Source organism: Nannospalax galili, unplaced genomic scaffold (assembly GCF_000622305.1).
Source record: "Nannospalax galili isolate Female #2095 unplaced genomic scaffold, S.galili_v1.0 scaffold65, whole genome shotgun sequence".
Taxonomy (NCBI): Eukaryota; Metazoa; Chordata; class Mammalia; order Rodentia; family Spalacidae; genus Nannospalax; species Nannospalax galili.
In genome coordinates, this window is record NW_008353294.1 from 390,984 (window position 1) to 404,145 (window position 13,162).

General features: G+C 37.3%; 1 protein-coding gene across 4 annotated transcripts in view; it reads left to right on the plus strand.

Moving 5' to 3' along the window:
* The window catches only part of Arap2 (ArfGAP with RhoGAP domain, ankyrin repeat and PH domain 2), a 208,321-nt gene extending 197,427 nt beyond the window's left edge, over positions 1–10,894 (plus strand). For all 4 annotated transcript variants that reach the window (XM_008850516.3, XM_017802566.2, XM_008850513.3 and 1 more), the window contains 2 exons: positions 5,479–5,613; positions 8,561–10,894. In XM_008850516.3, the coding sequence (XP_008848738.1) occupies positions 5,479–5,613; positions 8,561–8,938 (513 nt within the window). In that variant the 3' untranslated portion in view covers positions 8,939–10,894. The remainder of the gene's footprint in view (positions 1–5,478; positions 5,614–8,560) is intronic.
* Positions 10,895–13,162: the final 2,268 nt, after the last annotated feature.

Sequence of the window (13,162 nt, forward strand, 5' to 3'; positions counted from 1 at the left end):
TAAGTCATTTACATGTGCTGTTTCTGTTTTTTTAATGTAAGCACTAAGAGGTCTAAACTTCATTCTTAGTACTGTTTTTAAAGTGCCCCAGAGGTTTTGTTGTGTTGTATTGTATTATCATTTTCATTTCATTCCAAGAATACTTTTATTACGTTCTTAATTCTTCTCTGACCCATTTATCATTCAGGAGTGTATTGTTTAATCTCCACGAGTTCAAGTAGTTACTAGAGCTTCTTTTGCTGTTGATTAAAGCTTTATTCCATTGTGGTCTGATAAATTGCATGGACTTACTTCAATTTCTTTTATATTAAGATTTGTTTTGTGTCCCGGAATGCGGTCAGTTTTAGAGAAATTTGCATGAACTGCTGAGGAGAAAGTATATTCTTTGGTGTTTGGGTGGAATATTCTGTAGATGTCTGTTCGATCCATTTCATGTAAGATATCATTTAATTGAGACGTCTCTCTGTTTCTTCTTTGTTCAGTTGACCTATCTATTGAAGATAGGGTGTATTGATGTCACCTAGTATTACTGAGTTGGGGTTAATCTGTGTTTTATAGGTAGGCCTGGAATACTGTTTTTATGAAATTGGGTGCACCAGAGATTGGTGAATCTGTATTCATGATCGTAATCTTCTTATCAGTTGTTTCTTTGATTAGACTGAAGTGACCCTCTTTACGTATTCTGATTAATTTTAGTTTGAAGTCTATATTTTCAAATATTAGAATTGTAACACCTGCTTGCTTCTTAGAGCCATTTGCTTGGAATATTTTTTTCCATCCTTTCACCTTAAGTTAGTGTCTATCCTTGAAAGTGAGATGAGTTTCTTGAGGACAACAAAAAGATGGGTTTTCTTTCTTGATCCATTCAGTTAGCCTACGTCTTTTGATAGGGGAATTGAGGCCATTGATATTTACTGTTATCATTGAAACATGTGTATTGGATACTGTCATTTTAACTTCCTTGTGTTTGTGGCCATATTCCTTGTTTCTGTTATTTTACTTTTTTGTTTGTTTTCTTCCTGTAACTGCTTGAGTTGACTTATTCCTGTCTTTGGTCCTTTGTATTGCTTCAGGTGTTCTCTGTAAGGCTAGTTTGGTGAACATGAATTCCTTCAGTCTGTTCATGTCATGGAAAATTTTCTGTTCCCCCTTTGATTACGTTAGATAGTTTTGCTGGATAAAGTATTTAAGGTTGGCATCCGTGGTCATTTAGAACTGGGACTACTTTGGTCCAGGCTCTTCTGGCTTTCATAGTTTTCATGGAAAAGTCAACTGTATTTCTGATGGGTTTTCTTTTATATATAACTTTTTGTTTTGCTCTAGCAGCTTTCAGTACCCTCTCTTTGTTCTATACATTTAATGTTTTTACTATGATATGCCATGGGGAGTTTCTGTTCTGGTCATGTTCAATTGATTTTCTATGTGTTTCTCTTAACTCTATAGGTAAGTATTTCCTTAATTTAGGGACTTTCTTCTATAATCCTGTTGATGATTTGGTGAGTGCCATTGACCTGAGATTCTTTCCCTACCTGTATGCCAATGTTGTGTAGATTTAGTCTTTTTATGTTGTCCCACATTTCCTGCATATTCTATTTGTGTGTGTGTGTGTGTGTGTGTGTGTGTGTGTGTGTAATTTTACATAGTCTTAGCTTAAGGAGTCCAGATCTTCAACTTTGTCATCCAGTCTTGATATTCTGATTTCCATTTCATTCACTGAGCTTGTGAGACTTTCTCCTGTTGTTTCCCATTTACTTATTGAGTTCTTCAGTTCCATGTTCATTTTGGTTTGGGTTTTCTTGAATATTTCTATCTCTTTGTGAATTCATTTTTCAAGTCCTACATTTTTTAATATCTCATTAGCTGCATATTTGTATATTCTTGAGCTTTCATCACAGTTTTATGCCTTTTCTTTTTGAGTTCTTTGAGTTGTTTGTATTTTCTTTAAGTTCTTTGATCATATTTATGATTGTTCTCTAAATTCTGCATCCTAGGATTCCTCAGCATAGTTCTCATTATAGTGCGCTGCTGTAGGACTAGTGGAATTTATTAGGGACATATTCTCTTGGTTTTTCATGTTTGTGCACTGTGCTTTGGGCATATGGATATTCTTTGGTGGTGGTGTGTCCAGTAGGAACTTTTGTACTGCCTTTCTTTAATTGAATTTTGGTTCTGTTTATACTATTTATGTAGCTTGGTTGCTTTTTGCTCAGGTATGAAAAATAAATTGGTGTGTTCTTTCAATATAGGAGACTGGTCTGGGTAGTAGTAGGTAGGCTGGTCAGGGTAGTAGGTGGGCTGGGCTATGTCAGACAGATCAGGAGCCAGTAGAATCTAGGGGATTTAACTAATCTGGGTTAGGAGGGTAGTCCAGGGATCAGAGGCAGAGAAATTGGAGTGAGCCTCAGTCTAAGGCTATCAGGGGACAGGATGGGGGTGGAGTAAGTTGGAAGTGTTGAGGCTGTAGAGGAATGGAATAGAGATGCTGTGGGTAGGATCTGACTTAACCAGAGTCCTAGGTGGGCCCATCTGTCAGGCAGGTCAAGAGCTAGTGGAAGATGGGGGTGGGGAGCACCTGAGGAGGGATTTAAGATTCTATGCTAGGGGATTTAGCTAGTCTGGGTTAGGAAGCTAGTCCAGGGATCAGATGAAGAGGAATTGGAGTGGCCTGAGTCCAAGGCTAGCAGGGGACAGGGTGTGTGTGGAGTACGTTGATAGTGTTGAGGATGGAGAGGAATCGGATTTGTGTTTTTAATTCAGGCAAAAGTTGGGAGCTGTCAGCATTTGGATTGTATTGAAGGCTGTAGGACCAGATGGGATAATTAAGATGGGGAAGAAATGAGACCAGGAATGGGAGCTGTTTAATAAACCCTGGGACATTTTAGGGTTTATTAAAAAGGGATATGTAAGAAGGAATGACAGGAGGAAATCCAGGTGATCAGTGCAGAAGATATGATCAGGTAATTTTCTGTGGAGACAGTAGTTGACCTGATGGTTTCAATTTGTCTTTAAGATAAGATGATATAAATATATATACATGCTTATAGAGACAGTCCAGCAATTGGAAGACAGAGGAGGAAAGAGATGATTAAACCATTAGCAAGCCCTAGGCAGACATGAGGAAGCTATGTGATCAAATGCACAGTGCATCTTTGCTGAAGTCTTTAAACATCAGAGAGTGTGGCACATTTGTTCTTAAATTACTGACTGTGTATCCTGGCCTACTGCACAATTACAGAATGGTGATAAAGGTTACTTGCAATCAGAACAAATGCTGATTTCCCCCCCCCCAAAAAAAAAAGAAAGAAAGAAAGAAAGGAAAGGGAAAGCTCATTTATATGGCTCTGGGTGCAGGGAAATTGGTATATCTCATGGTGGGAAAATTTTATACTTAAGTGATTAGTAATGATTTTGTAAGTAAAATCACTGAGTTCACCAATTATGAGACAGGAAAGGCGATTGGAAGTGTCAGGATGGAGGAAAAGTGAGAAATAATATGCAAATAATGAGGAGACAGTTGTGAGCGGTGCTGTTTACTGCTCCCTTGAAGGTGGAGAGTAAATGTGCAGTGAGAGCAATCTATAGAATGATGCATATTTTTCTTTCATCAGTGAGGAAGTGCCCATTGAAATAGTGGAATTTCACTGAACTAAGTCAGGGGTCTGCAAAGAGAACTATAGTGGAGGGAGAAGACATAGGTCTTGACGATGATCACAAGGAAGTGTTTGCTATGGAATCGAAGCCATGCTACAAAAGAAATAGGGGGGAAGCCTTCGAAGTATGGGTATGGTATGGGAAGTATGGTATGGGAAAATCTATTAGAGGATTCAAAGAGGGTTCACAGCAAGAAAGGAAGAGAGCAGGAGAGAGAGGGAGGCCAAGGCTAGATAATGAGAAGCAAAATTGGAGGTTTAGGTTATGGTGGTTGGTTATGGCAATGAGAGTTCCATTCTCAGCTAGGCAGCCACTTGTATGACTTTGGAATCAGTTACCAATAGCTATAAATGTTAAATGAGAACATTTAAATAGACCTGGAGACTTCTGTTCCCCCCCTCACCCCCGCCCGATATATTATAGCATATCCATGGCACCTCAGTAGTTTGAGAGCTTAGTTCACAAAATTGCCTAGTTCTTTCTTGGCCCACTTTCTGTCAGCTTTATTTGTTGGGGACATTCCAGTTATAGAACATAGATGGTATTTTATCCATGTTTAGGACCAGGCCATAAAAATAGCATTGTGAAGTTGTAAGTTTTTCTGTGATTGAACTATTATATAATCTACCATTATAGCTTTTCTGAATTGAGGCAGATTCTTCAGTCAAATTCAGGGGTGTACATTATCCACAATTATCGCTTCAATAATTGAACTTTTACTAAGTGAGCATTACATTAATTGATGCATTTATATTAATTGATGCATGTATATTGATAATTACAAAGTATGCCCCTCAATATAAATTAGCAATTACAATATAATAGATACACAGTAGAAATTTGTAGAAGTAAATTCTTTACTGTAAAATGATATGTAAAAATACTGCAACATAAGAAGAATTTGTTGATATGTCTTAAAATTTAAGGAAAATAGAGTAGGTTTTCAGCATATGTAGTTTACCAAATAGCTTTTATTTCATCAAATATCTGTAAACTTCTCATATTGTACTTGATATTCTGTTCTTATTTATAGACTATTGTCTGAAAATCAATTTGATTTTCCCAACTTCTGAAAAGTTAATCTACTCTGAGGAGTAGAAAAAATTCTGTAAAGACTTTTCTCAGGGATTAATCACTCAAGAGCTTACATTTTTTATCTCTGGGCATTTATCCCCTGTTGCAAAATTAACTTTTCTCCAGTCATATCTGTAATGGGCTGGAATGCAGGGTCAATAATTTGAGAACAAATGTTCCGCACTCTGTTATACAATGATTTTCAGTGTAAATGTGTGTGTGTGTGTGTGAAGGTAACATTTCTTAGAAACTCAATTGGATGAAAAAGTAAAATTTTTCAAAAGGTCATGAAGTAAGACTAATTTTTTGTTTTTTGGATAGCCTTGCCCTAGGTAGATTTGAGATATATAAGATCAAATTATTTTCACATTAAAATCACCTTTGGTGTAGGGAGCAAATAAATGCATAATTCTTTGATCACAGGGTCTAGAAAATGTAGACAGGTATATTATTTTTCCCTTAAAAGAGTTTTGCTAGTTTCCTTCAGTGTTTCTCCCTATTTGGTTTGATAAGAAGTACAGAAGGCATGTGTTTGAAAGTTAGAAATTGAACTGAGACCGCAAAGCTCCATTCACTTAAGAGTTCCGTGTCTTGGAGCCATGTCCCTGTCAGAGTCAATGTCGAAGTGATTACAAATGGCATTCTCATGGAAAGCAGATTATTTGGCTTGATTGTATAGGGGAGCCAAGTGACTAATGTGGCATACCACATAATGAAATCACACACCAACAGTACACAATTGTGTTTCCACAGCACGAGAACGATATATGGCCTCCAGCTGGAAAAGAACGGAAACGTTCAATAACCAAAAATCCCAAAATTGGTGGTTTGCCTCTGATTCCCATCCAACACGAGAGAAATGCAAACCAAGCCCGGAAGAATATTGAGGTCAGTTAAGATTCTCTTGTTCTCATAGTAACTTACACTACTTATTTTCGTATGTCTTAAGGTGACTGAGTGCATTAATTACCTCATTCTCTTTGAAACATACTGGTAGTCATTTTGAAAAGCAAACTAATAACCTACATGAGGAGAACATACCAGTGACCCTGTGCCGCTTGTTCATACAACTGACCCCTCCAGGGCTGCATGCCTGATAAGTAGCCAAGCAAATTTACATCCTGATAAAGAAATTCTGGTGGCAACATGAGCCTCAAATCATTTTTATATAACTACTTAGAACACATTTAAAGTGAATATGGAATAAAGGATGTCTGGACCATGGGAGATTTTCTAGCGTCACAGTCAAGAACCAGTGGTTTGGAAACCAGTGAGGTGCTTTACTTATAGGAACCACAGAATGACCTGAGTATTCATGCAGACTATTTGGAACTTTTCATGAAAACTACTGATTGTTTTCTTGACCACCTTATGGAGTGGGGGAACATAAGCAGTGTCCATCTTGGCATGTAATACCATCTCTCAGGAAAAAGCATGGGCTGTTTACTCTCAGAAATCATTAGCCACTTTAGGAAGATACATGTCTCAATACCTTCACTGAGTTCATTGAGTCTCTCAAAGGAAAAGAAAAAAAAAACTGTTTTAAAAGTTCTATCATGGGGCTGGACAGATGCCTCAGAGATTAAAAGCACTGACTGCTCTTGAAGAGGACAGCATCCACATGGTAGCTAATAACCATCAGTAACTCCAGTTCTGGGGAATCCTATACACCTCTTCTGGCCACCATGGATGTTGTGCAATATGGGTACACTTACATACATGCAGGCAAAACACTCATACACATAAAATAAAAGTAAATAAATTTTTAAAAAAATGTAAAGGTTATATCATACATCCTTTTCCTTAAATTTGAGACTAGGCTGTTAGAATCTTTCGAAACAAAATAACTTCTGCAAGGCTAAAGGCAATCTAATGATAAGGTCATAAACATGTTTTTTATCCTGTACTTGCATGTAGTTGAATGCTGGCCTACTCTGTCTTCCAGCATTGTTATAATCTGAGGAAAGATTAAATCCCCAAGAAATTATAAGTGCTCCTCTGTCCGTTCTGCACCTACAGACTTTCGGCTCTCTGGGGCTTTTTCTACTCTCCAGAGCTGTGTTCCTTAACTCACCTAGAATCTTAAAATGCTGAGTCATTTCTAACAGGAACTGAAGCCAAGGAAACACAGGTTGATCCAATGAAGCCATGTAGGGTCTCCATATGCCCTCCGGTGACCTCGCCCTCTCCTGACACTGCCTTAGGACCAGATGAGGAATAAAGAAAGGATAAACATTTAGGATCAAAATACATTAACCAGTATCAGCTCTAGATAATTAAACCTACAACAGTTTATTTCCTAACCCCTAAACCATAATTTTCAGCATGATATTAATGTGTTTTAAGATGAAAAACTGCTGAGCGGAAGCTGTGAAGAAATTATTAAAGGTTCTTAGAATAATTCTATGAAATTTTAATTGCTAGAAAATATATGAGTTGTTACAATAAACCAAACATTACAAACTTAATAAATGTTATTCAACAAATTTGGAAAAGACATTTTAAATATGTCCTAATGTTGAAAAACACATAGTTTTTTTAAAGGGTATCAAAGCAAACCAACTTAAAATACATTTTCTTTTTTTTGTTGTTGTTTTTTGGTCTTTTTGAGACAGGGTCTCCCTGTAGCCCCAGCTGTCCTGGAACTCACTATGTAGACCAGGATGGCCTTGAACTCACAGAGATCCGCCTGCCTCTGCCTCCCTAGTGCTGGGATTAAAGGCATGCGCCACCAGCCCGGCTAAAATACATTTTCATTCAAATCATGCAAACTTCCTTGTGGCTTTCTTTCCCCACAATGTGCAACATGCAGGCCCCAACTCAAACTATATGAGTCATGAAAACACTCATGGTCTTCTGTTCTCTCTTACTTTCCCATTCTCTGACTCTTAATTAGATCCCTTTCACCACATGTCCCTACCTTCATACACAATTATAACTCATTAAGGTTAATATTAATATTTCTATGATACTTAGATTTTCAGCATCATATTTATTGATACTTGGCCCTTAAGTTCCATATCTAAGAAAGTGTTTGCTTGGGGATAGCTAAAAGATAATAAGAAAAATCGCTGCAATATTTTATATATATATATATATATATATATATTCCTCTTATACTTGACTAAGTTATGATCCCCTTGAGTATATGAGGCAAGTTCCCTATGCCACATATTGCCAGCCAATAGAGATCCTGCACTCTAACTTTTGGAGTCCACTTTGGGTCCACCAGAGATGTCCCATTGCAATGTGCTTCTAGGGCCCGCCTGCCCTTCAGTTCACAGAAGTGGTTGTTAATGCGTACACCTGCGTAACCCAGTGTTTTTAAATTTACCTGGAGACCCCAACAAGCATCATATGGGGAAAAGGTTAAATATTTGGAGGATAGTAAAGCAGGAAAACAAGGTTAGACTGATTTCTGTGCTACACTGCTTCTTGGGTTTTTTGATATGCTGAGATGGATTGCCGCTCTGAAGGAGGACACTGTAGTTCAGAGCCAAGGAGACCACCCTGCTCCTGGTACTTGGATGCAGATGGCACATCCAAGCAGAAGTGAGCTAAACAAGTTGGAAAAGAATGAATTTGAGTAACTAGCCCAAAATACGTCTTTGAGGCGGTGTGCTAAAATGAATTTCTTATTTTTTAGTTCTAAGACCAGTACATAATTTCAGACATGACTGCTGCTTACATCAAAGTGAACTTAGAAATGAAATGATCTCTTGAATAGGAAGCCTCCACTGTTGTGTGGAATATATTTTGTAAATATCAGTTGTCTGCAATCTTGATTTCCTGTGAGACATTCTATTTATTTTATTTTATTTTATTCTATTTTTAGAGTGCAAAAGCAGAGCTTGAAAGGCTTCGACTTAGTGAAAAGCATGACCCCATGGACCCCAGCTTAAAAGACAGAGCTTCCATTGTAGCCCAGTGCTTGGAGCACAAGGATGAAAAACTTCGAAATCGTACCAGAAAGCATCGAAGTTTCAACTGCTTGGAGGACACAGAAGCTGAGGGCCCACATGGGCAAGCAAAAGGCTACAAAGGTCCAAAGACTTTAAGGAAGACTGAGGACCGGAATAGCAAACCTACTTTAGACCCTGATCATAAGCTGCCATCAAAAGTCATTGAAGAACTTAGTGTGGTTCTCCAGAGATCAAGAACCCTTCCGAAAGAGTTGCAGGCTGAACAGATGTTGCAGAAAGAAATAAAATGAATAGTTCCACAGATTATTTTTTTAACATGATATACAGTGAGTGTAAGCCAGAAACCAAACTGTAATTCCTGAGTTTGCTATCTGTAGACCAATTTGTCAATATTTAAGAAATTTGTCTATCTCTATGTAACCATTTAAGGAGCATTTTGAAATATGTACATATGTGATTAAGTGTAAGATTAATTTTATTTTGGTCTGAAACTTGTAAAATTCAATTCTATTAACTGTAAGAAGTCTTTGGGTTACTTTAGGTAGCCAACTCTTGGAAAGCAGTTGTGTAAGTAGGTTAATTTATGAGCAGAAATCTCAAACTGTACTGTATTGTATAAAATGCTATGTGTAAATGAAGCCTATGAAACTGTAATGTATTTTGCACTTTGAGAAGGCCTGTATATTAATTACCATGTGTTTTTAGGTTTACATAGGGTCTATCTTAGGGAAAAGAAAAGGAAACGAGTTCAGAGGGGGATCAATTTCAGTAACTAACAGCACTGACATTTTAAAGAAAGAGGCAAGAAGTTAATACATGTTCTATCGTCCAGGGAGGTGGCCTCAGATTCATTCTAACTCACTAAGGATCAGAGTTTGTCAAGGAGAGACTGCTTGTTACGAAAAAGCCCAGTGTCTATGGATTTCCCCAGAATAATAGCCAGCCAATCTGTGTGAGTGATAGCACTGGCCTTTCTCATTGTGGTGTCAGTGGACCAGCCACAGGGCGCATTCACTATACCTGACCTGTCTGGCAGTGGCTGCTCAGAGGATCCTACACTGCACTGAAGAGCGTGTGCATGGGCCAGGTAGCCATGCCATTTGCACTCGGGAAATTCCTTAGGGCTCCTAACTGTTTTTGGTACGAATGAAATTCATTGCCGCAGGGTATTTTTGTTGTTATTTGTTTTGTTATTCTTTGTTTGTCTTGTCTGTTTTTATGTAATGTTATAATGTCTTCAGCTTTGTCAGAGTCAACTGGAACTGTGTGTGGTATATGACCATTTGGAGACAAGGGCATGGATACCTATACTGTACATTTGCAGTTGGCCAGTTCACATTCCATTTAGTCTTTTTTTCTTTTTCCCTTTTTTTTTTTTAAATAAAACTGTGGTCTTCTCCCTCTACCTTTGAAAATGACAAAGTCCTCTATTTTTATGTCTACATAATGCTCAGCTACAAATTTGGCAATTTTCTTAAGTCAGATGACACTAGTTTATAAATAGTTCATGTCAAAGACAGCACTTTTCATCAACTTCTTCCAAATTATAGTAGGTTTGGTGAGTTTTTCTACCAGAAGTTATGGAGCTAAGCTTTATTACCACCATTTCTTTCTCCTCCCCTATATTTCAGGTGGCATTATTGTTTTAACTTGTTGTACTAAGGCCCATAGTTGAGTCACTCCCTCACAGGACAGTAATGCACTGTAGTTGTCTTTATTGTAAAATACTAATGACTTACATTTGTTGGAGATAGAAGAGTTTGCCAGGAGTAAGAGGAAGTGGTATTTATTCTCTAAATCCAAATAAATTATAATTGAAATAATGAATACTGCAGGGCAGTTTTTTAATAGGTGGCACTATTGGAGAACCTTCCTTTAAAGCAAGAAATGTTATTTAGGCAAAAAATTAATTTTTAGTAAACTTTCTAATAAGTAGGGATATTTATATTTTACAAAATAGTCATATGAAAATTAATATGGTTAGCGTCATTGGGAACATGTCTGAAGTTTTTACCTGCCTTACTGGATTTTTTCCTGGAAGTCAAGCTTAAAGTAGGATCACTTTTTTTTCTCATCTTTTCCTGAACAGTGGTCTCCATTTTTCAAATGTAAGACAAGGGCTAATGGTGACATCTCATATTTTGAGTAAAAATTAAAATAGTTTACAACTCCACTAGAATGTGCCTCTTTTCTTTGTCCATTACTTTCAGAAGTTTAAAGTTATTGTGAAATAAATCAAGTACATTATCCACTTTTTTAAAAGATTGAATATGATTGGTATTTCTGTCATTTTTACAAACACATCAAAAGGAGTATTATTTGATTGTAAAGGCTGAATATGTGTAGATATTACCCGAAAAGATTGAAAGCTCTCAGACTTGCATTTTTTTTCCCTAAAGTCTATTAGTAGCCATGGTTTTAAAATACTTACTTGGTTTCTAAACTTTATCCCGTGAGTCATTTAAAAAGTACTGAGCTCTCCAAGCACGAGTGGGAGAAACAAAGCTTTGACAGTTATGTAGTTCCACTGCTGATACACGTTGGTCACAGGACAAATTTTATTTCTAAAATATGCAAAAATTGTGCGTAGCAGAAGAAAATGCTTTAGGAGACCCAGCAGCTCCCGTGAGTAGGCTGCTCTTGCATTTCTGCTGAACTGTGGAGGACGATGACGAAAGCCTTTACCATCTCACGAAAATTTCCAAGGAGGCTTGTGTATCATCACGCCTTCATACATTACTCAACAAAAGACAGATTTAGGTTTCAGATGTGAACAGTATGCTGCCACATGTGCAGATACATTTATCTGATCAGCACCAAAAATGAGCTTACAGATTATGAAAATTCACTGATTGAAGCATATAGTTATTTTGGTTTAGCGATTTTTAATAAGTTCTACATTATATTGCATATCTTCATCTACCATGACTGCATATGTGATCATAAATTTTTAATAACTCATTTCCTCAAATTTAAGACATTTTAAATTATTTGATTAAAGGATCTTAAGAGACATTAGCGACTACCCTATTGGTAGTCTTTTATGGTGGCTATTTTATACATGTAAAAGTTATCAACATAGGGACATACATTATGGGTTAAGTGTATGAGAAAGATACATAGATAATACAATAGGGGCCAATAAATTATAGCTGTTAATGTGTTTTTCTAGTTCTCCTTTGATTGAAATAGGTATTTCTCACTATTGTCTTCAAACTGCCTCTAGTTTTCTTTTTCCTTTTATGCTAAGTATACTAATGAAACAGTTTACTACATGTTGAATTGTCTTCCCTGACAACGCTCATTTAGCTCTAACCTTCAGTACCTCAAAACATGACTATAGGACTATATGATGTGGTAGGTTCTTTTAAAGAGGTTTTTGAGTAACACAAGGCAATTAGAGTGAGCCCTAATCTAGCCTCAGTGGTATTCTAAGAAGAAAACATTAAGAGCGCAAAGGATGCAAGGATCCCTACACAGCAGAAGGATCATGGGAGGAGGACACTGTGAGAAGGAACCATCTGTCAGTCCAGGAGAGAGGCCTTCAGCACCATCCTACTGATACCCTGATCTTGGACTTCTATCCTCTAGAACTAGAAAAACATAAAGATCTGTTTATTAGCCACGCGGACTCGTCTTTTTCTGTCATAGCAGCCCTGGAAATCTAACAAACCACACACCATTTTTTGTGTTCATTTCTTAATTCTGATAAGCATAATGTAGCCTGGTACTTACAAGTATTAATCTTTACACTCTTGTCTGAAATCTCAGAATGCTTTTGCATGTGAGTAAAACATGATAAATGTAGGAGAGACATGTAAGGTGTGACTGCTTAGAAACTATATAGGTCATAACTGAACACTAAAATTATGCAGCCTCACCTCTAAATTGTGTCACAGCAAAATTACAGTTAGAAGCTTCTTTTTAAAACTCAAGTTCTCTGATATCAAGAACAATTCCAATTTGGTAAAGATGCTTAATCCTGCACACCATGAGAATATTGCTAATCCTAAACAACCAGTTAATAAAAGCAACACTGGAGGAGAAAGAAAGAGTCAATGCATTCAGCCCATGTGAACCAAAACATGAGCTTACATTACAGCCTTGAAGACTGGCTGGGCACCAGCCTCCATCAGATAAAGTGATATGGTCCATCTCCTCTTCCCCTGCAGCTGTTGCTGCACATCCATTTGCTTCTGTTTGCGCATTTCCACATAAGTGTACCACTGGCATCTCAAAAAGCTCTCAAGCTTTATCTGTTCTTTACCCTTGTTGCTTTCCATTTCAAAGACTCAGGTGCAGAGAGATTAAGCAGTCATTCAGCTCCAGAGGGAAAGAACTGGTGATCTGCAACCGTGCAGTGTAGCTCCAGTGACTATGAAGCTTCCAAAGATCCAAACATTAGAGAAGAAAGGAATGTAAGAATTTGCAGTAAATTGTTGTAAGTCAGGGATGCATCTTTTATCCCAGGTACCGGTTTTTACAAAAAAACTTAAAAGAAAAATGGAAATATA